The 23,787-nt window shown below is 41.8% G+C and overlaps 2 protein-coding genes across 2 annotated transcripts in view; one reads left to right on the top strand and one right to left on the bottom strand.

Moving 5' to 3' along the window:
- Window positions 1-23,529, top strand: part of SGPP2 (sphingosine-1-phosphate phosphatase 2) — a 104,717-nt gene extending 81,188 nt beyond the window's left edge. Inside the window, exon 5 of the mRNA XM_037015850.2 lies at window positions 19,074-23,529. Within this exon, the coding sequence (XP_036871745.2) occupies window positions 19,074-19,625 (552 nt within the window). The 3' untranslated portion in view covers window positions 19,626-23,529. The remainder of the gene's footprint in view (window positions 1-19,073) is intronic.
- Window positions 1-23,787, bottom strand: part of FARSB (phenylalanyl-tRNA synthetase subunit beta) — a 102,881-nt gene that overhangs the window by 6,553 nt on the left and 72,541 nt on the right. The window lies entirely within an intron of this gene.

The following is a 23,787-nucleotide window of genomic DNA, read 5'->3' as shown; positions in this document are numbered from 1 at the left end:
TTGAAAAGGCTCCTCACATATTAAATTATCTCCAGACCATAGAAAACTGTGTTCTGGCTTTGGACTAGAGCATTTTTGGAGAGTTTTTTCAAGTTCTTTGAAACTATTTAAAAAAAAACAAAAAACACTTCAAACTGCTTTACTGAATATGGAGGAGGGAGCTAATCGTAGTATAAATCATACCCCACCGAGCCTTACTTTCTGTCGTGCTCAGTTGGATGAGTTAATCACTGAGATTAAAAAAGGGGGCTTTGTGGTATTTTGATTATCGGTCACCATGTTGTTATGCCCAGTGTTTTCTCTTTACCTTGAGGAGAAATGTTTTTTTACTCTTTTATTAGAATAGAGAATTATTTCTGGTTTCAAAAATAATTAAGTACTCATGGCAAAACATTCATCCCTTCTTGTTTTTAAAGTTGTGGTGTTTTAAAAAAGACAAATATTATTAGTTAAGCTCCATGGAAGTTCAGCCAGCCATTTGTTAGGGTGATATAATGGGAAACTGCAGGCATTTTCTGCTTCTGTATCAATTGACTCACACAATTTCCAGCAAGAACTGCTTGTGATAGGTATCCTAACAACAAACATAGGCCAATTAATTTTTTGTCTCCTTTCTCAACACAGAAAGCTACAGTTGGGGCATAGATTTCCTTCTGTTCTGTACGTGTGAGGTGACTAGGCTCCAGAAGTATTCTAAATCTAGGAGGGGGAGTGGGATTGAACCTTGAGTGGAGCCCACAGAAGATGTAGAGACAGAAGTTGGTCAAAACACCAGGATCGTGCAGTGGTCAGAGTTTCTGACAGGGCAGTGAGCCAAAATCTAAAGGGCTGAAGCGGGCACAGGCTGGTAGTGGGCCGGTTTACCTCAGACCAGAAGCCACTTACAGCCTTCCTGCTGCGGTAGAAACTGGCTGGCCTCGGAAGCTCTTCCAGTGTGGCTGCTGTCAGCCCTGACGGAGGGAGGGTGACAGCTGACTGACAGCCTGTGGCTAGAGATGGTCAGACGGCAAGGTGACTGTGGGGAAGCAGACAGTTTACTGCAGTAAGAATAGCACAGAAGTGCCCTATATTCCAGGTTGCTGAAGAGGGAGCTCAGGTGAATGATTAAAGTCTACATTGTACTGAGAATGCATTGACTTCTTTCAAATAAATAAAAAACAACCACATTTGGGGACAGAGCACAGATTTGAGATGTAACACTATTGGGGTTGTATTTGTATTCTAGGAGAACCTGTTATTGCCAAAATAAGAGTAAAGGATTGGGTTAACCTTCCATGGAAGCCAGTCTCCATATGTGTCTTTCTCTTATTAGGTACTTGCTTTTTGGTTTATATAGTATGTTACAGTTTCTTTGAAGAATGGAGTTTTTCTATAAGCTTATAATCATATGCCTCTCAATGGAAAAAGCACTGTGTTCAAAATTTGTGTGTGAAATTAGCCTTTGTAAAATGAATCAGACCTCCCCATTTATTTACATGATTTTTTAAAACAGATTCTTTGACCTATTGGGAAAATATACACACAAATTTCTGCCATAATGCTCACTGTTGCTATGGCATCTCTAAAAATACTGGAATGTAGATTCACTTTATTTTCTTCTGAGTTATTACTAGTTTATCCTACTAATGGAACAAAAGGGAAAAAGAAATGATTTGCTCTGATTCCTCAACTAATCACTAGAACTGGAGAATAAAGCCTTATCTCTAAATCAAGTTGATTTGAGAAAAATTCAGGAAAAATTCGATCTAGCCAGTAAACTATTCATCTTCTACAGAAGGCAAATGTATTCCTTAGAAAAAAAGAATCCTATGTATTTAATATCAGTAGTTCAAAGCTGGGAAGGCAAAAGCAACCCCAGTGTGCTAGGAGCCAAGTGACCTTGTCTGCCTTAGCCAGGAAAGGCTCTTATATTCCTGCTGTCTCAAAATCTGTTCGGAAAAATTAGGAAGAAAATATAAGTGAATATTTATATAAGCTTAAAAGGCCTTTCTAGCCTGATACCGAATGTAATGATCCACAAAAGAAAAGATTAGAAGAGCTGTCTACATACTTTTTTTTAACTTGTATATATATATATATATATATATATATATATATATATATATAAAAGTCATAAATATAATAAGTGATAGACAAAGAATTAATATAATGTAAGTCATTAATAAGCAAAAGCCACATATACCAATAGATAAGAACAGGTAATGTCCAAAAAAAGAAGAAAGTAAGTCTAATAAATATAAGGAAACAATTTTACCTGTATTTATAAGGATTTATAGAAGTCATGAAAGAAGAACAGGTGACAGTGAGATGTCATTTAAAAATTTTTGCCTGTAGGATTGCCATCTTTTTATTTTATTTATTTTTTTACCAGTCAGTGTTGATAAGTGGTTGAGTAATGGCATATTCTCATAAGGGGACCTTTTGATATAATTAATATGTATCAAAGCACTTAAAGTGTGTGATGCATACTTCTCGACCAGGAATTCTTTCTGAGAATTTATCCTAAAGAATCCTTGAATAAATACATACAGGCATTGGAATAAGGTTGTAGTGTTATTTAAAATAGTGTAACGAGTTAATGTGTGACAAGTGAGTGCACAACAATAAGGAGCTGCCCAAATTAACTACATACCAAAATATGGGATAATATTCAGCTATTTAACATTATATAATTAAATATTTATTGACATAGCAGTTTTATTCATTATCTCTAAAAACTGGAAACTACGCAGATGCCCTTCTGGAGCCAGGGAATGGATGAACCATGGCACCGTGTGCACAGTGGGTCACTCCCAGCAACCATAAGGAGCCAGCCGAGGTTGCATGCAGTACCTTAGGTGGCTCTCATGAATTTGCCAAATGAAAGAAACCAGACTCAGAAGACTACAGACTGTGCGGTTAATGTTTTCGATATCTGGAAAAGGCAAGACCAAAGCAACGGAGAAAAGAAAAGTGTTTGCCAGGAGTTTGGGCTGGAGGGGTGGGGGTCAGGGCAGAGGGCAGGTCTGGAAAGGAACAGGATGACAGAGTTTGGGAGGATGATTGTACCTTACCCTGATGATGATGGTCTTTACCAAAGTCTATGCATTTGTCAAAACTCATAGAACTGTGTAAATTTAAAAAGTGAACTTTAGCGTATGTAAATTTTAAAATTTAATTACACTTCTAAATATGAGAGAAAGGCAAGGTGGGAAGAGGAAGAGAAATGCAGGGGAATGAAGGTGAAAGAGGCTCCAGTTAAAAAATCCTTGGTGACACGGAAATCTGTTCCAAAGTATATCATCAAGTGGAAAGCATACCCCTCTGCTGCATTTTGCAGTGTTCTGTGGACCACTGTCCCATGAGGTTCTCTGGTGAGAAGAAAAGATTCCTTAAGCCGTTTGTGAGAAGTCTTCTGCCACTCCTCAGCCCCATACACAATAGTATACAAAGGTTCCTTGAACTTTTGAAATCAAAGAAACCATTTTAACATTGCCCACCCAATGCTCTATCCTATTTAATACACTCAAGAAAATTCCAAGTGTTTGCTTTAATACGCATTATAGATCTCTGGCCAGCCCTTTTATTATTCCTGCGGAAATTTCTGAATCTCAAATTGATTTCTTTTGGCTGCTTTGTATGTTTCTGGACTGCCTCCGCCCTGACATCTACTGATGGATGCTCGGTAAATGCACTGTTTGCCTGATTAAACAGTAATTTTATTTTTAAAACAACAGCAAAAATGCAAGACACTATATTGGAGCAGAAAAGAGAATTGACTTTAGGTAACTCTTATCTTTTTGTTTATATTTTTTTATTGAGGTACAGGCAATAAAATGCACAAATCTTAGTGTACAACTTGATGAATTCTGATGTGTGTATACTCATGTAACCATCACCCAGATCAAGATATCAGACATTCTCACTAATTGACTTTTAGAGCAAATATGCATGTTTTACTGTTGAGTATGAATGCAGAAGTAAAACTGTTGGGTCATTAGCTTTAGGATAGACACTTGTGTTTTCTGCAGAATCCTACCAGTAGTATATGAGATTCCCAGTCCTCCACAGCCTTGACATCACTCACTAATGTCAGTCATTTTCATTTTAGCCATTGTTCTTTTGTTTTGATTTCTCTGATAAATAATGGCAATTCCAGGCCTTTTCATGTTTATTGCCCATTTATGTAGCCTCTTTTGTGAGAAACTTGTCTTTTCAACATTTTTTTTATTGGATTACTTGTTTTTCCTTTATCGACTTACTGGTGAGTCACTGGTCAGATACATGTACTGCAAATTTCCCATTCTGTGGCTTGCCTTTTTACTCTACTGGTGGTATCTTTAGGTAGACAGAAGTTCTTAATTTTCACATGGCCCAGTTATCAGTCTTTATGTATGTCTACAACTTTGTCCTGTTTAAGAAATTTTTCCCTACCCAAGGTCATGAAGATAGTATGCTGTTTGGGAAGTTTTATTTTGCTTCTTATTTAGATATACAATCTACTTGCAGTTGGTTTTGATTTGTTTTTGTTCTATAAGAATACCCAATATATTCAACAGCGTTTATTGAAAGGATTGATCTTTTTGCATTTACTGGAGTGTCAACTTTGTCATAAATCAAGAGACTATTTATACTTGCTCTCTACCCGTACTCTGTGTTCTTTTCCCTTGTTTTTCTGTCTTCATGCAGTACCACTCTCTTACTTAACTGTAGCTTGTGAAGATACTTGATGTCAGGTGGTGAAATCTTCCAATGATGTTCTTCCAGTATTTTAACTCTCCCATTTTCCCTCTTTGTTAGCTTGTTTTAAAGCTTGTTGCAAAGGTTTTAGAATTCTTTTAGTGGTTTCCCAAGAGATTAAAACACCTGTCTTTGATTTATGAGAGTCAAATGCAAATTAGTGCCTTTACTACTTCCTGCTATGAATGGGTTATTAAGAGAAATTTAATTCTACATATATTTAAAGCCCACAAGAGCTTATTTTTGTTGTTTTGATATACATTTAGGTTGATCTTCAGATTTTTCCTTTCTGTTTATCTTCATTCTTTCTTACAGTTTTCTTCCATCTGGCATCTCCTGCCTTCTGCCTAAATTACTCTATTTAGTGTGTCTTTTACTATGGTTCTACTGGTAATGAATTCTCTCAGCTTTTGCTTCTTTAAGAAATATCTTTATTTCACTCTCATTTTTTAAGGAATATGTTTGCTAGGCATGGAATTCTCTGTGTCCTTCCCTCCAGTGTTCCAGACCTAGAGGCTTCTTGCCATTTCGCTTGCCTTTAGTGTGCACTGGATCAGTGTGGTCAGATCGGTCAGGTTGGCGTTCAGTTTCTAGATCTCATACCTGCCAAGCAAGAATGACTGTTTTTAAAGTTATGGATAATTTATTAGCATAAGCTTTTTGGAGGGCCTTTTGCAAAATGTATTACAATCTTAAGTGTACATTTGTAGCCTTCTAGACTCCTGGCCCATTTCTAGTTTATCTTAAAGCATATAATTACACAAGTATAACAGTAAAAATAATCATAGCAAATATTTACAAAGCCCTCACGATCTACTAGGCTCCCTTCTAAGTGCCTTACTGTATTGACTACCTTACAGGCTAGTTAACAGAAACCCTAGAAGGGAGGTACTATTATTACCCCAATCTTACAGATGAAGCAGAGAGACGTTAAGTAACCTGACAAAAGATTGTACATTGGTAAGAGACTGAACTGAGATCTAAAACCAAGTCTGACTTCAGAATCCATGCTTTTAGTTACCTTTCTCTGCTGCCCCTGCAGGATGTGCATTAATGCAGCCAGCACATCATGAGATGACACTAAATACACATCAATCAGATCTAGTTAAGTAAAGTATGGTATTTCCATAGAGTGGCATGTTATATAGCTATTAAGATAATATAGTTCTGCAATTATGAAAAGATGTGGATGATATAGTGTCAATGAAAAAAAGCAGATTACAGAGCAGCATATATAGTGTGGTGCCATTAGCTGTAAAATTGGGATTGGGGAGTGGTTGGTTATGGACAGAGGGCTCTGAAATGCATTTTTAATAGTGAGCCTGACTTGTTTTTGGCAAAAACAGTAAAACTCCTTTTTTTCAATGGACAGAGACTATTATCTTATTCTTCTTTTATCCAAGTATAGTTCTTAGAATTTAATAGCCAACTGAAAATAATAGCATATGATGGCTTTTGAATGAATGAATGAATATTTGAGCTTTACTATCATTTACATGAGTGTGTCCTATAAAAGAAGAAAGATTTTAGACTTTATTGTGATGAAAGGTAATTCTTCTTTGGGCACTTGCATTCTTATAATTTCTTCCCTTGCGCTTTTTTTTTTTCAAACAACAACATTTAATGTAGATTTTGGCAATAAAACAAATATGTAGGTTTCAAGGAGCATATGTCTCATCCTTTTATTTGGGAATCAACTAAAAAGTTTACAAACCATTAATTTACAAAATTCCTCTTAGTTGCTGAAACCCTGTCTCCCAAATCTAATTGAAAAGGAGGACCAAGTTCTCAATAGAATTAATATCTTTCTATCCCTTCTCTGTGGTGCTGTTTCAAAATGAGAACTTCACCTAGAAGACTTTAGATTGGAGCTAGGACAAGTTGCCTGTGGCAAAAAATAGCAGAGTCTAGCTAGCTACAAAGGATAAAAGGACTGCTTATCTATCACAGCCATAAAATTGCCTGAGAATTGGCCTCATTACCAAAGCATGTCCTGTTGGTGATCTGAGGAACACTAATTGGGGCACAGCAGATGGACATAGAAAAGTGAAGTAGCCGTCTTGCCTCTAGAACCTAATTTTCATCTTAAACCACTACTGATGGGGTTTATATGTGAATGTTCCTTAAAACTTGCTACTTGAGAAAGGAAATGAACACTTCATGTATCATTTTTAAATGCACATGGACTTCCTGTAAGCGCTTTATTAAATGTTGTATTTGATTTTTTAAAACCCCTGAAACCTCCATAAAATCCTTCTATGTGCATAGGTCTATGGGCACAGCTTACCCCTGAGCTCTCACCACACTTGTGAAAACAAGGGGTCACCAAAGTGCCATAGTCTTGTACCTCATGGTATCTTGGATTTTGCTTCTCCATTTTCATAAGGTCATATGGCCTCACCTTCTCACCTGACTCATATACTGACAAGGAAGTGACAATCTTTGTGACTGAGATGGTCCAGCCTCATGAAAGACATGGCATGGCCATATTTGGCATGACTGGAACAGTCTGCAAAGCAAGACGGACATTTTCTGTCTCTAGTGATCTCCAGCCCCTACTGTGACTGGGCTTCAAAGGATTCTCTCAGGGAGTTCTGTTTTGCCCAGGGAGCCAGGACTCAAGGGTTCAAGCCCACATTCCCAGGGTAAGTGACAAGGAACTTGGGCAGATGTGCTTTTCCTCTAAATAGGAGCAGCTGTGTCACCAGGTCTACAGAGAGTTTCAGATCTTTCTCAGGAACCTTTTTGCGCACTAGTGTTTCTACATCAGAATATCACAGGACTTTCAGAAGCTATGCCATCACTTTCAAGTTTGGCATTCATTTAGAAGTTTTTCTTTTTTATGTGTGTTTCAAAACAGCACATTGGAAGCTCTGACCTGCCATGGTCAGCATGAAGAGCCTGCGTTGGCCTCTGGGATCTAGTAAGGTGGGATAGCCTTTGCCATTGATGGTGTGGTCCCCTGACCAGGAGCATTAGTATCATCTGGGAGCTTGTTAGAAATGCAGGCTGTCAGGCCCCACCTGGACCTACTGAATCAGAGCCCGCTTTTTAACAAGCTTCCCAGAGGATTCTAATGCAAGCTTTGAAAGTTTGAAAAGCACTGAAACACTGCACCCAACATCCCAGCAAATATGGGGACGATGCCAATTAAGTTTCAGCCTGCATGGGCTTGCTCAACAGTTACATTGTATCGAACATGGCTTTCGTCTGTTCTCTTATTGCTCAGAGGCCCCTCTGCCCACCCAGACTTGAGAAAAATCACTTAAATGTTTGACATGTCTTCAGTGTCTTCTAGCTAGACTTGTCATTCTTGCAAGCTACTTAGCAGTTGTCAAAGATGATAGAACCTGCCTCGAACCTTATTTGATCTAATGTCATAATCTTGTTGACCTGCCAAGCCCTGTGATTTATTATAGTTAGAGCTGTTCAAAATAATGCAAGTTATGGGTGGGGAAATTTTGTGTGTTTCATGAAGATCTACTGTTTGGACTTGTTAGAGTCTGTGAAGCCAAGGAAAACACATAATTATATCCTAAATCACGTTGCATGTTGGCAACCTTTAGGAATACATAATATCCCGAAATATCTTTCTAGTTAATACTGATATTGTATCATCACATTAAGAAACTTAACACCTACCTAATTTACTTTATTTTAGCAAACCAGTGCCATTTAAAGAAAATATACGTAGGAAAACAAGTTAAAAATTGCAGTTGTTATGAGGAATATGCATATTGAATCATCCAAGAAAACTAGTCCTATGAATAAACACTAAAATAATTATCTACTTGCTAGAGTGTCATTTTTCAATGGTAAAATCTCTTGTCCAAATATAAAGTGAATGTGTCAAGGACTTCATTCAACTGATTAATAAATGAATGAACCAGTAAGATATAAAGAACTAAATATTTACAGACAATTTAATAAAGAAATATTATCTTAAGATTGCTGGGTTATATACAAAACTGGTTGTCCTACAGGGCAAAAAGCTATAACCAGTGGAGTTATCATTTCCACTGAAAAGAAATTACCTCTCTACCAAACAAAAAATTTTAATCAGCTAGCATGTCATTTCAGAAAGTCTGAGGCCTTTAATCAATAGGAAACAATGAGGTAATATACGACTGTCCCTTCTATAATCATTTTACTCCCATATGATGATGAAATGAGTTTTTTTGTCTCATGTCCAAGTTCTGTATAATTTTTCTTGAGACACTTGTAGAAAAGGATTTTCCCTTAAGAATGTCAATGTAGTTTCTGTAACGTAATGAAGGCTTAAATATGTTCACTTTCCAACTGGGCGTTTGTGGGAAGTGCTAGAAGGTGGATGGACACTGTGTGGCATACCTTTTTATGTCTCATACAAAGTTGCTCCTGAGTTTCAATGAGTTTCCAAAAAAGTCATCTTCAAAGCCTTCTCTTTATAATCAAAGACTTCCATGCCTAGTGAGCGCCAGTCCGGATGTGCGCTTGGCTATCTGAGTGGCTCAGAGAACAGTCGGGACTCGGGAAGGTCGGCATCAGTGACGTAGTGCCTACTCAGGGAGCCACAGACATCAGGTTTCTGCTTATGCTCCCGCCACGTGGACAGGGAAGTCTGCTTCCTGCTTTGGATTGATCCTTGTGGACATGGGTGTGTTTTAATGGAAATTAATATTTTTGAACTTTTGCATTCACTCTTTCTCCACTATACATATGCTAATTATATGACTTGTAGGTTTCTCTCTGTAATCATTTATATTCATATTCATGAACCATGTTGCCTCCCTCTTGCCATTTGGCTTCTATTGAATCTCATCTGCATTATTCTTAAAACTGAATCGCTTGTGAGCTAGCATGGAAAAGAGTAAGTATTCTGACTGAGTTAACTAGGAAACATTGATCTATACCGAGAAATTATTTTCCAGGATGATTGTAGGGATTTGGGTTTTTCATTTTGTTTTTCTTAGTTTGTTGTAATGTCAGGGTCTGCTCACATTCAGGACATTCACTGCCTCTACAAAGAAGTGGGTCTTGGCTGTTACTGTGTTCCTGGCTTCAGCTCGCTGGTGCAGGCAGCCAAGGGCAGAGAGGGCCCTTCACATGCTCAGCGGGGGACCTGGCAGAGGGGAAGATGCCAGAATCATAGCGTTCTCAGCATAAATAGTTCCAAGATCTGAATGCATTCTTTCCTAACAATTGAATGAATGGGTTTGTACTCTTCCCTTCTTTCTAGTTAGCTAACCTTGTGTTGTGTTAGTCTGCTCAATAGCATTCTTCAGTGAAGATGTGTGGAGATAGAATGTAAATTTGTCGCTGTAAACTGCATATGGGAATGTGACCAGAGGGCCGGAATGCAGCTGGGAGTTCTCAGGGTTAGAGCCTACCGTAGAAATATCTAGAGGTGTTTACCGGAAGGAGGAGTGTTTCTATTTGGCTAAGAATAGAAGCACTGGTTTATATGTTGATATAAGCATTCACCAAAATTTGTTCTGATGCTTGGGACAGACGGCTCTATTAGCATTCTTTCCTAAACACTTCCCATTTTCCTTATTATTGTTTTCTGTAATGAGAGATAATAAAGTGTAGGCTTTTATCAAAACACTAAGGATTATGACTGAAAATCAGAATAGGAACAAAAATCAAAGGGATCTGGATTTTTCTGCATTTTAACTTTGGGAAATGTTTGTTTCATTTAGTGATTTTTTTTCCCCCAGATAATTTAAAAGGCTTAGTTTAAACCTGGGATGGTAAGTTGAGTTGAAGGTTTATTATATTTCAAACAATGCTATCTGTACTGTAGCACTGTTAACACATCTCATGTGTCTTTATTTTAAATGTTACTTGTATCATGGAGGAATGCTCTGTTGACTAGCATACAGATTTCATTTTCTTGGCATGTGGTGAAAATCTGTCAGCTGATTATTTCTATTTTTGTCTGTTTTGAAGCATTTTGATGGTAACATCCTGATTCCTTTGCCTAGATTGCATTTTTATTAAAACTAATAAATATTGACTAGAATATATTGAACATGCTGGGAAGCATGGAGAGGGTAATCATCTGTAATACCCAAGTGGAAAAAAAACTACTCTGAACATTTTAGTTTTTTTCCTGCTGATGCTTCATCCATGTATCCAAGTATATATTTATATAAAATCAGATACATTTCTGATTTTATGTAACATTCCATAAGAAAACAATGCATAAGAAAGCAGTATGTATTTTTTGTTAGCTTTGTTTTTTTAAAAATTTATTTTGGTATCATTAATCTACAATTACATGAGGAACATTATGTTTACTAGGCTCCCCCCTTCACCAAGTCCCCCCCACATACCCCTTCACAGTCACTGTCCATCTGTGTAGTAAGATGCTGTAAAATCACTATTTGTCTTCTCTGTGTTGCACAGCCTTCCCCGTGCCCCCCCTACACTATACATGCTAATCTTAATGCCCCCTTTCTTTTTTCCCTGCCCTTATCCCTCCCTTCCCACCCATCCTCCCCAGTCCCTTTCCCTTTGGTAACTGTTAGGCCATTCGTGGGTTCTGTGCTTCTGCTGCTGTTTTGTTCCTTCAGTTTTCCTTTGTTCTTATACTCCACATATGAGTGAAATCATTTGGTACTTGTCTTTCTCCGCCTGGCTTATTTTACTGAGCATAATACCCTCTAGCTCCATCCATGTTCTTGTAAATGGTAGGATCTGTTTTTTTTCTTATGGCTGAGTAACATTCCATTGTGTATATGTACCACATCTTCTTTATCCATTCATGTACTGATGAACATTTAGGTTGCTTCCATATCTTGGCTATTGTAAATAGTGCAGCGATAAACATAGGGGTGCATCTGTCTTTTTCAAACTGGAGTGCTGCATTCTTAGGGTAAATTCCTAGAAGTGGAATTCCTGGGTCAAATGGTAAGTCTATTTTGAGCATTCTGAGGAACCTCCATACTGCTTTCCACAATGGTTGAACTAATTTACATTCCCACCAGCAGTGTAGGAGGGTTCCCCTTTCTCCACAACCTTGCCAACATTTGTTGTTGTTTGTCTTTTCGATGATGGCAATCCTTACTGGTGTGAGGTGATATCTCATTGTGGTTTTAATTTGCATTTCTCAGATGATTAGTGATGTGGAACATCTTTTCATGTGCCTGTTGGCCATCTAAATTTCTTCTTTAGAGAACTGTCTATTCAGCTCCTCTGTCCATTTTTTAATTGGATTATTTGTTTTTGTTTGTTGAGGTGTGTGAGCTCTTTATATATTTTGGATGTCAGTCCTTTATCGGATCTGTCATTTATGAATATGTTCTCCCATACTGTAGGGTACCTTTTTGTTCTATTGATAGTGTCCTTTGATGTACAGAAGCTTTTTAGCTTGATACAGTCCAGCAGTATGTATTTTTATCTCATTTTTGGTGTAAACAACACTATGCTTGATTTATATCTTTCCAGATTCTTTCTTATTATGATGCATGTGCTCCTCTTTATGCGATTTTTTTTTTTTTTTTTTGCTAGTTTGTGTTTTCTGATTGTTCTACAGTGGAGCATGTGTTTCTTTTTGGTCTTAATTGGTGTAAATTGCAGTAACCCAATGAGAATCATCCCCGCGCATAAGCCTCTCTGAGCAGCTTTATTATTTTCTCTGCTTATTTTCTTAGGATAAATTCCTAGGAGTGGATAATTGGGTTGGAGTGGTGAATAGACTGTGTATTTTGTGTACTTTGTGGCCTGTGGAAAAGAGTTTTAAATCTCTTGTTTTCAGAGTAAAGAATATTCTGTTGTTTTCACCCTCCCGTCTTTCCCTTAAGCTTTAGCACCATTTTCTCTTCTGGGTCTCCCATGCTGTTCCTCACCCCTTGTGAAGCCCGCACACTCTCTTTGCCCTTTTCTCCTCTCTGTACGGTCTCCACCCCAACCCCGTCTGGCCAGGGACATCTGGTGCTGCCTAGTGGCTCCCACCTGGCCCCTGTAGCCACTGCCTCCGCCCCAGACTTGCCTGCCCTGCCCAAGGCCTGGGAGCTGCTCTCCCTCACCGCATGGACTGTATGTACCCCACCCCGGATGTGCAGTTCCAAAGAAATTGCCCCTCATTGAGAATCTGCCAGAATCATAACAGCAGATCCAATTTCAAGGTGGGGGGGGGGGGGATCTTGTGAATGTTTAGAGTTTCTGTGAATTTCATAGCTTTAAAAAGTCATGTAAAAAGTCCTTGAATTTTCAAGCATTATAGTCCTTATTTTTAGAAGCTGATTGGACTAATGTTATTATGACAAACTACAGGCCCCACATTAGAAAGCTCATCAGAGTTGGTTCAAGTATTTTCCTTATAAAATGCCTAAATATCTCTATTACAGTATCACCTTTTATTCTGAACATCCTACTGTGAGGCTAGAAGGAGGAAGCGCTATACCAGCAGCCCTGTTGACTAAAATTACTTTTGCCTCAGTGCTAGTGGAACTGTGGGCCCACATAGTCTAGTCTTGTGATGATTAAAGATGAACAGAATTAGTTTATGAAGAATATTTCAGCCAGATGTCTGGCAGTTTGGTACCTGCAGTTACAAAGGAAGACAGAGAGAAGGAAGGCAAACTTTCTTTTATGTATTGCAACAGTGGATATTAACTATTATGGATCTCCAGGATAAGAGAAAGGAATTTGGTTTTCCTAATCACCATAGCCGAGTATCTGCTGCTTGTTAGGCACTCTGCTGGGAGCTTTGAGCAGTAATGCTAAGATGCAAAAGAATTTGTCCTTGCTGATTAGTCATATATTATCTCAGGGGGACAGCCTGCAAACATGAACCCGGGAAGGCAATGTAAGGGAGGGGTTTTCTGGTGATACTAAGCAAGTGCTTCCACATTCAGTTCAGGGAGAGGTTATTTCCAGCTGTTTGGTGATACATGAAGATACTTGGAAAGGATGTAGCTTTTGAGCTGAGCCTTAGATGAACTGATAAGGTCATGGTAGAAGTAGTTAAAATGTGCTGTACATGAAAGGAACACAAAGCAAGCAGACCTATTGGACTGTAGTAGGAGATTCAAATGGGAAAATGGTGAGAGGAAACCCTGGAATGTTAGATGAACTAAACGATATCATGCAGGACTCTGACACTCAATCTGTAGGCTAGTATTGCTCAGAGTTCTTAGACTTGTTACATCAGCATTATGTTGGGGAGTTAAAATGCAGACCTGTGAACCACACTTCAGATCTGAATAGTCCGTGAAATCTGCATCTTAATTGTCTTCCGAAGTGATTCCAATGTGCCCCCAAACTGGAGAAGCTTTGCTATTGAAACAGCAATCAGGAAGGTGGTGTGTGAACGCTTTGGGGGTGAGGATGGGGGAGAAGGTGTGCACAAGGTGAGGTGGTGTGAACTCTGGGTGGTAGGGTGGGCACTCAGTGGCGACGGCAGGAGGGGAACCGGGAATGAAGGAGGAGGCTCCCGACACAGGGAGCTGCTTGTGGGCGGCGAGAGGAAGGAGCAGTCGGTCTCGCCAGCAGGACTCCGAGCTTCTGTGACCAGGGAGGCAGGGGCGCCAGCAACAGAAACGTGGATGATAATACAGGATTTCCCCAGCACCTGCAGGATAGTTCGGAACCCCTAGGTCTCTGAAAGACCTTGTTCCCTCCACCCCAACAGAATACCCACTGGTACTTCTGGAGTTTTCAAAGGGAGTCTCACATGTGCTCTTGAGGCCAGTTTGAGCCCTCTAGGGCACTGTTGCTCTGGTAGACGCCATGGTGTCCAGACAGCTTTGCTGGGTCCCTTGCTGTCTGCCCAGGCTGTGGCCTTGGGTACCCTGGCCCTGCCCTCTGCTCCCCAACCCAGCAGCTCCCTGACATTGGCAGTAGCTGCCCCACCAGCCAGTCTAGGCGATGCTGAGGTTCCTCTGAGGACTGAGGTCCCGCCCTGCCCGCACTTGGTGCCGACCCACACACCACCAGCATCTCTTCAGCAGCCCCAGCAGGCAGAGCAGGTCTGTACCCCTGATCTGATGCACGGGCTGTGGCGAATGACACAGAGGCTCTGCCTTTGTCCTGCCAGGTGACATCAGAAAGTGCCCTCATGGGTACCGTGGCCTAGAGTTACCAGCGGGAATGGATTCTTCCTTGTGGAAAGCACTCTGCCAGGAAGATCTCAAAGCAGCTCTCTTTAGCTCTGTGTTTTTTCTATAGTTTGAGGCAAAATGATACCCTGACTTGCTCAGGGTTCAGCTGAGTTCAGTGGGGCTGCCGGGAGGCGACCGAGATGGCAGCATCTTCTCTCCCCATGGAGAGAGCTAAGGCTTTCCTGGAGTGTGGGGTTCATGTGTGCTGCCCTCCTTCCCTCAGAATATGCGTTCCTTTAGAACAGACAAGACGCCACCAGTCCTCAGCAGGTGACAGTTGACAGGTCATCCCTTTACCATATATTCCCAGGCCCCTGCAGGAGGCTCGCCCGCGGTCATTTATAGGGGAGTTGAAAGGCAGATCCTGCTCGGAAGAGGAGAGGCTGAATTATTTCACTGAAATATTTTAAGGAGGTGGTACATTTATGTGATATAAAGTTGAAAAGGCACATAAGGATATCTGTGAAAGTCTCCTTCCCAACTCTGTCCCCATTCATCCAAGTGGTCCCGTTTGTGTATTAAGTGAAAATGTATCCATATATTCTCCCATGTTTTTTTAGTGGATATAGTAGCATTTGAACGTCTACATCACAGCTGCAGAGTAGCCATTGTGTGTATATCATCGTGAGAGTTAACTGGGCCCCATAGGTAGAATGTAGCATTTTCCCAGTCTCTTGCTATCACAAACAGTACTACAATGGTCAACTTGTAAATATTTCTTTACAGACATGGGCAGGTATGTCTCTGTGGTCAAGTCCCAGAGTGAGGTTGTGGGTCAGAGTTTAAATGAACATGAAATGAAAAAAAATATCACCAAGTTGCTCCCCATAAGGGTTGTGCCATTTTGCTTTCATACAATTAGTGGACAAGAGTCCTATCTTCCACCTGCAATTTCCTCAACAGAATGCTGTCAAACTTCTGGGTTTTTGTTAATGCTCTTAGATGAGGGGTGCATTCTCAGTTTGTATGGGAGGATGGTGGGGCCAAGGGGGTGTGCTGGGAGCCTGTGGGCGTTCAGGGCACTGCTTTACATGATGCTCCACAGTGTTAGTTGTTAGAAACAAAATAGCCATTAGCTTTTAAATTTCTGTTTGAAATGTAATTTTTCATTTTATTCTTTAAATTAACAAACAGTGCAGTTGGCTTTGTTCTGAGCATAGTTCTGTGGGTTTTTAACACATGTATAGATTTGAGGAGCCACCACCACAATACAGGACAGTTTCATCACCCTAGAAAACTCCTTGTACTATCCCTTTGTGTCACATCCTCCCACCCCTAGAATCTTTTAGAGAATGTTGTATAAATAGAACCATAGAGTATGTCACCCCTGGAGAGTGGCTTTTTTCCATTTGGCCTAATTTCCTGGAGATTTCATCTAAGCTGTTGCATGCATCAGTACTTCACTGCTTTGTATTGCTGAGAAGTATTTCTTTGTATGAATGTAGCACAGTTTATCCCAGCCACCCACTGAATGACACTGGGGTTGTTTCCAGTTTTTAGTGATTATGAATAGAACTGGTATAAACATTCATGTACCACTTTTTATGTGAACATAAATTTTAATTTGCCTTGAGCATAGTTTAATTTCTACTTTTTATAAGTAAGTTCAGGTATATTTTCATATGTTCTAAGAATTGTTCATATTCCTTTTCTATAAATTTTAAACAAGATGGCTTGGGGGGCTGACGGGACATCTGAATGAAAATGTCTGTATTCAGTTAAAAATGTAGGACTAAAGTTTGAGAGAGATGCCAGAAGGCGCAGATTTGAGAGACAGATCTATTTGAGATCAATCACACTGATTGAGAACGGGAAGATGAAGCCATGGGCCTCTGCAAACTCTACAAGGGAAGAAACACACCACAGGGCATGAAGACAGAATCTGTGGAAACGCCCGTGTTCAGGATGTGGGAAGATGAGGGGCAACTAAATGAGGAGACCAAGAGAGACTTCCGAGTGGCCAGAGAAGAGTCAGCATCGTGCAGGGCAGCATTTATAAAGCTATTAAAAGTCTGCTAAATAAAGGGTGTAAATCCACAGGGCACAGTGTTTTGAAGAAAAAAACACCAGGGTCCAAGAATGCTAGGCAAATCCATACAGTTCTTAGGGATGTGGTCATGTGACTGGCTTGGTCACATGACCGCCTCTGCACCAATCACTGGGCAGGGAATCCAATGCATTGATTGGCCTACGGGGTCGTGTGCTACAATCCCCGTTTCCCAGAGCTCCTGGCTCTCCAGGGGAACTAGGCAGCTCTTGGGTTAAAGATGTGCTGAAGAAACAGCCCACAGCTGTCTAGTAAGTGGCCTTTGGGATGGCGTATCATCTGAGTCCACCAGTCTAGACAGCAGTTGTGTTTCAGGTTGAAGAAGGCGAGGTGACAGGTGGGGAAAAGTCAGTCCAAGAATTCACCTCAATTTGAGCAACCAGGAAGCCTAAATGAAGGATTGTGCCTTTCTAAAAATAAAGCAACGTCAGCGCATATTCATCCATTAGGGACAAGGAATCCCGGGCGGAGACCATGGAGATGTGAAAGCCCTAGGGGTTAGTGGAAGAGAGGGCGGCAGGTGCATGGAGCCCATGAGCTTCCTTTGAGACAGCAGTGGTGTCCCCCATGCACCCACTCAACCCACCTCTTTCAGAATGATCCCCTGAAAGCGAAGATCTAGTTAAGTTGTTACCCACTGAGAGTTCTAAAGAAGCTTCATGCTGCTCCCGGACCGAGTCCTTATGGCGTGGACTGGTGGTCTTGGGCCCCATGGGGTGGGTCTTCCTGCATTTACTGTCCCTTCCCAGCCCCAGAGGACCGTCAGGAACCGCACGCGCCCATCATTCCCTCTTAAATAATAATAATGGATCATGTATCCACTGGATTGGAAGCGCCTCAGAGGAGCGGATTGTATTTGTTTAGTCCACACTGGATCCCTTAGCAACCTGTCTGGTATACAGCAGGCACTACTCATTCACGGACATTGGAAGGATGAATGGATGGCACAAATCTGTGAAATTTGTAGCTTCAGTGATTATTTCCAAGGTCTCACCCATTGTTTACTCAAACCAGATGTCATTTTATTAGAAACTATGCAAGAGAAATAAGGGAGTTATTAGGAAAAGAAAGACCAAGCCTTTAGAATTCTATTTGTTAATATGTATATATGAAAACAGAATAGAAGGCAACATGCCGAAATATGGGCAAAGTTGACTCCATGTATTGGAAATAAGGATCTATTTTTTTTTTAATCTTATACTTTTCGGTGTTTTCCAGATTTTCTACAATGCATGTGTATTCTTTTTTGGTGTTTTCCAGATTCCCCAATGCATTGGGGAGAATGTTTTCAATTTTCAATTGTGAACTTTCAAAATAATTCATGTGGAACTTTGTAATAAAACACAGCAAGTGCCTCATTCTCTGACAGGTGTATTCATCTATTAATTATATTAAGACTTTACCTTCTAATAAATTTTGCATTGAGAACACTAACGGAAGAAGGAAACATGACATTAGGGAGCTAAAGGTATTTTAAACAGGCATTTAAGAAAGGAAGAAAAGGGGGATGGGGTGGAGGGGGGAAGAAAAAATAGGGAAGGAGGGAGGGAGAGAGGAACGGAGGAAGGGATGTTTAGAGCACAAGGTGAATGTTCTAAAGAAGGATTCATTAAACCAAGCCTGATACAGCCACTCAATGAAATTGTATGTGTGCTGTTTGAAATCCTGCTTCTGAAGACAGACTGGTTGTGTAAGACAGAAGTGGAACTGTGGCCCCCTCACATCCCAAAGGTCTTCTCAAACCACCCTGTATAAGCATACCCCGCATAAGCATAACAGTGGCGTGCTTGCTGTGTGAAGGTGGCTCCCCCAGAAGCCCACGCCCTCCACTGGCCAGCTGCAGCCCGACCTCTGCCTGCTGAGAAAGATGATACCACCCCTGGGAAGATCATGACAGTACTTGTGACACAATATTAAAGCGAAAATAAAAGAAGCTCAAAGGAACAATGTGCTTACAGCTATTCACTAAGAACACAAATATAGTATTTCAAAAGACAAAAACTGGGGGAGAATATATAACGAGAACAGCGTGATACAGCGTGATTATTTGTATTTTTCCTATTTTCGAATTTTTGCAATTATACATTTTTTTCTAAACATAAAATGAGACAATGTAAAAATTGTGTTTTAAAGAGCAAATCAAGCATATTTGACTTGAAATGATGCCTGTACAGAGGGGCACATGCACTGGCTCACACCATTCTTCTCTCCTCCCGCAGGATGTGCTGGCTGGCATTCTGTTCACTGCGGTCCTCATTGCCCTCACCTACCCCGCATGGACCCTTATCGATCGCCTGGATTCGGCCAGCCCTCTCTTCCCCGTGTGTGCCATAGTGGTACCATTCATCTTGTGTTACAACTACCCCGCGTCTGAGTACTACAGCCCAACCAGAGCGGACACCACCACCATCCTGGCTGCTGGGGCTGGGGTGACCATAGGATTCTGGATCAACCATTTTTTCCAGCTTGTGTCTGAGCCCACCGAGTCTTTCCCTGGGATCTATAGCATCCCACCGCTCACCACTGACATGCTGGGTTTGGGTCTGGCCAAATTTAGTGTGGGAATTGTGTTGACCATCCTGGTTCGTCAACTTGTACAAAATCTCTCACTGCAAGTATTATTCTCGTGGTTCAAGGTGGTCGCCAGGAACAAGGAGGCCAGGCGGAGGCTGGAGATTGAAGTGCCTTACAAGTTTGTCACGTACACATCTGTTGGCATCTGCGCCACAACCTTTGTGCCAATGCTACACAGGTTTTTGGGATTGCTCTGAGCCTCAGACAGTAGGGAATTAGCCCATGGGACGTAAGGGCCAAGACACAGGATTGTTGCATGGGTGAGACTTGGCAACACATTTCTCTTAGAAAAATCCTGTTACATGTCTTTTCCTGATACCCGAGAGAATGCTGCTGCTACATAAAAGGCAATACTGTGTCATAGGGACCATTAGTCTGAGGGCCGTGCTGCAGTTGAAGCCAGGCTAAACCAAGGGACAAGTTTTTCTAAGGGTCTCCCCCGCTGTCCGCTACACAGCCCGTGGACACAGTCACGCGCCCGGCTCATGAGCAGCTGCTGCCCCCACTGGGTTCTGCAGAGCCAAAGATGGGCAGGATGGGGGAGGCCTAAGGTCAAGCGCTTCTTTTCAGTCACGCCCTTGACCTGCACTGAATCTCATTTCCCCCCACCAAGCTGTAATTTTGGTCGGGGAGAAAGGGTGGCCCCCAGTAAAACTGCCTTCCCCGGGCCGGGTGGCTTTCTCGTTGTACTGACAGGTCAGACCGCCCGCTCGGGCGACAAGGCCAACGGCAGCCCCGCTCTCCGGGAGGCCAGCAGAGGCGGGCCAGACCCGAGGGCGCTGCCAGGGCAAGGCTCTCCCTGCCCCGAGGCTGGTGCGTCCAGGCCCCGTCTGCACCCCTCTTGCGCATGAATCCCTCCCTGACTGACCCTTCTGCTGCCTTCCCCGGGTGTCCCGCTCTCTCTGGCCTAGATGTGGGACAAGACCTCTGCCCATCCCCAGCCTTTTCTGCTTCCTTACAAATGGGGAAGGTACTGTCGTCTGGTCCCCCTGCGAAAGTGGGTCGATAGAAATGGGTGGACTTACTCCTTCCTGGGCCGAGGAGGGCACATGTCCCGGACAGACATTGCCCAGTCCTGCCAGGGCCTGCCTGACCTTGTCCTCCGCTTCTAAGTTACTTTCTGTGCATCCTTTTTCTCATCTACTAAATAGAATCGGGGTCTCCCTTCCCATCTGTCCACTTTGTATCTCGGCAATTTTAAGGATAATGTTAGGCAGGAGCAGTGTCAGCCTCCCTTGAGAGAGCGAGGCACCCCAACACCACACCCTTCACACCTCGGGCCTGTCCTCAGGAGCCCCAGGAAGGCCATCATCACGCGAACACCAGAGGGCTAAGGAACAGGTATTAACAATTTCCTTAAAAACTAGTATGTAGTTAACAAAGTATCTTCTGCAGTGCAGCCTGGAACCTCTGAAGCCAGGGAGTTACAGAACTTGTTACCACACACACACTTTGGGGGAAAAATTAGCCTGCCTAGAGGCTCTTACCCCTGCATCCAGTAGGAAAACTGAGCACCCCGTTTGTTCTGATGTCAAATCTGGCCTTTTTGTTGGAATGATCCTTGGTATTTGACTTAATTCTCCAGTTTCTTGAATAATTTTTAGTCAAACATCTTGTTTTCTTTGGAATTCTTCTGACATTTTTCATAGTTAGGAGGCAGGGATCAAAATGACCTGCCATTTGACTGTATGTCATACTCTGACCAGTATTTGTAGCAGCTTATGATGAGGGGATGTTCAGGGAGGTATTTTCCTGTAGCTCTGCCCACCCCCTGCACCCCCAAAAACCAGAGATCAGAGATTGTAGCACTGGGTGATATTTACACCAAAAGATTTTAGTTGTTTTTTCTGAAGCCAACCAGGAAAAGAATCAGCTTTTAATACATGTTTTTGAAAAGAGAAGCTGTAATTGTTATCACAGCAGACGGTGTATGGTGTTGGTGATTCATTGGTGTGTGTGTGTGTAGGTTTTACTGCTGTCCCTTATGCGTCCCAACAGCGGGGCTGCAATGAGCTGTGCTGATGTATTTAAGGCTGTGTTTACACAGTTTGGATGGAGGCTGAATGTATTAGCCGTTGCAACATTAAAGAATGACCCAAGGATAGGGCTTAGCTCCAGGACACAGAAAAACCAGCTTTATCTAAAACCATGTGAGAGTTAAGTTAAAGCAGAGGGAGTCAGTGTCAAGGCATCAGAGTAGCGGGAAAGGAGGTGAAGTCCAGAGGGATGACATGGAAGTGTAAACTGTGTCACTACCAAGGAAGACAGCTAAGAGAGGGGTGGATGGTTTCAGGGTAGGCTGTCACTGAAGGAGGGCGGTAGGACAGAGGTAGCAGGGTGCTAGACAGGCCCCTGGCCTTTATTTGGTCTGGTCTTACTCAGAACTACATTTAAAAGTAGTATGAAAACCTGTGGGCTGTTGAAGCCTTCAACACTTGGTGAAACATTCAGTTCCTCCCTGAGCACCATAAGCTCTAAGAAAATGGGTCATGTACCAAGTACTCTTTTTAGAAATACATGTGACATTGTCTCTCCTGCTCTTCTGTAAGGGCCTGTCTAAGCCACGCAGTCTGTTGCATACCTGTCTTTCTGTCCTTCCTGCAGCCTGCTGACCCCACACTCACAAACACATACCAGCTCCAAGGACAGTTGGTGTTCAAAATATTTTTATTAAAATTATGAATAAGTGATTCACTTGTAATATAAGAATCTCAATGTGAAATCCACTAATATAGATAAAAGTAGGCTTAAAATATATCTAGCAGGACTACATAACTGAGTAACTGCTCATTTTTTTAAGCTTTAAGTACTAAGAATTAACTTATCAAGTCTATTAACTTAGTGAATGTAACAGTGCCATCAGAAACATCACCTCATATCATGTGAAATACGGAACAGATTGGCTGTGGAAATGTTGTATTTGTGCCCACTTTATTGGACGTGATGTTTAGCATTTCAGAGCCTCAGTTTCCTCTTCACAGAAATGGAGATAATTGCCTGCCTTGCCTATTTCCCAGAGTTTGGGGAAGGATCAAATAAAATGGTATCTATGGAATTTTTCATTAAAAAAAAAAAGAATGACCCAAGGGTTTATCATGGTTGATCATTTTTTAAAGTATCTTCTTATAGCAAAAGTATATGTTGGCGAGGCCAAGCTTAGTTTTTGAGCACTTGTGCTTTGAGGCCAAGAATCAGGCAGCAACTGATTGGAAAAAGTTGTTACCTGACTCACACTCGTGCTTTGCCAGCTGTCTTCTCCATTACCCACCCAGCACCTCACTGTTCGATCTCACCCCGGCTCCCTCAGGCTCACGCACACCTCGCTGCCTCTTTGCCTCCATTCAGACGTTTGGATTTTCTCTCTGGTGAAAGACTGTCCCCTGCTGGATTAGCCTCAGCCTTGCTCCAAAGCCTCTCTCCTGAGGAGGAATCTTGGAGACGAGGAATTTGTAAAAGTCAGGCTCTCGTGACGTATCCAACATAAATCCAGGACCTGAGGTCTGGCCAAACCTGCCCCTGGGAAACTGACAGCATGGCCCTCAGGGCGCCTGGCCCCGCCAGGAGCCAGGTCGGACGATGGGGACATGTGCTTTAACTAACGGTCCTCACCCTGCCCCCAGCCCACTATCCCTCTGGGGCAGGACACCCACCCAGTAAACAGCTGTCATCTCAGGCCGGTTCAGCTCAGACTCACACTGTAACAGAATGTGCAGGAGAAAATGCAGAGGATACCCGGGCCTAAAAACCCTTACGTGGTGGCTGAAATCACTCCACCTCATGCCCAATGTCACACTGTAACGTGGGATTCCCTCGCTCAAATAGGTAACTCGTGCTTCTTGATGCAGTGAAAACGTGGGGTTTCAAGGCCATGTGGCCCAGGTTTCTATGCTGGAAACTTTCAGCTGTCTTGCTAATGTATCATATGTAAATTTACTTTTTGTTTTTTAAATCGTTTTTGATTATGACTCCTTAATTATGTGCTTTGAAAGCCAGTGTTCTGTTTCTTTGGATCCTTTTTTCTTCTAGACCTTGTTCTCAGGGTTTGCTGTACCTGAGTTGAGAAAAGGTGACACGAATAAATGGCAAGTGTATGATTCTCTACCACTGTCATAATTCAATCACATGCAAATGTTGGTGAGTGTCACAGCAGCCACAGGTGTTATTGACAGGAAGTCAGTGGCACAATCTCATGTTTAAATACCCTCCTTTAACTCCTAGATGCTAAAGAGCATCTTTTTACAATATTCAGAGGTAAGTGTCACTGTGTGCTGAAAGGTAAATGGTGTAATGGTTCAGGTAACTGAGGTTTTCACGGTGGGTTCGCCATGCCACCTACTGAACCCAGTGAACACCATCCAA

Source organism: Manis javanica, chromosome 12 (genome assembly GCF_040802235.1).
Source record: "Manis javanica isolate MJ-LG chromosome 12, MJ_LKY, whole genome shotgun sequence".
Classification (NCBI taxonomy): domain Eukaryota; kingdom Metazoa; phylum Chordata; class Mammalia; order Pholidota; family Manidae; genus Manis; species Manis javanica.
Note: the sequence above shows the minus strand (reverse complement) of the source record. Positions and strands in the feature narration are given on the sequence as shown.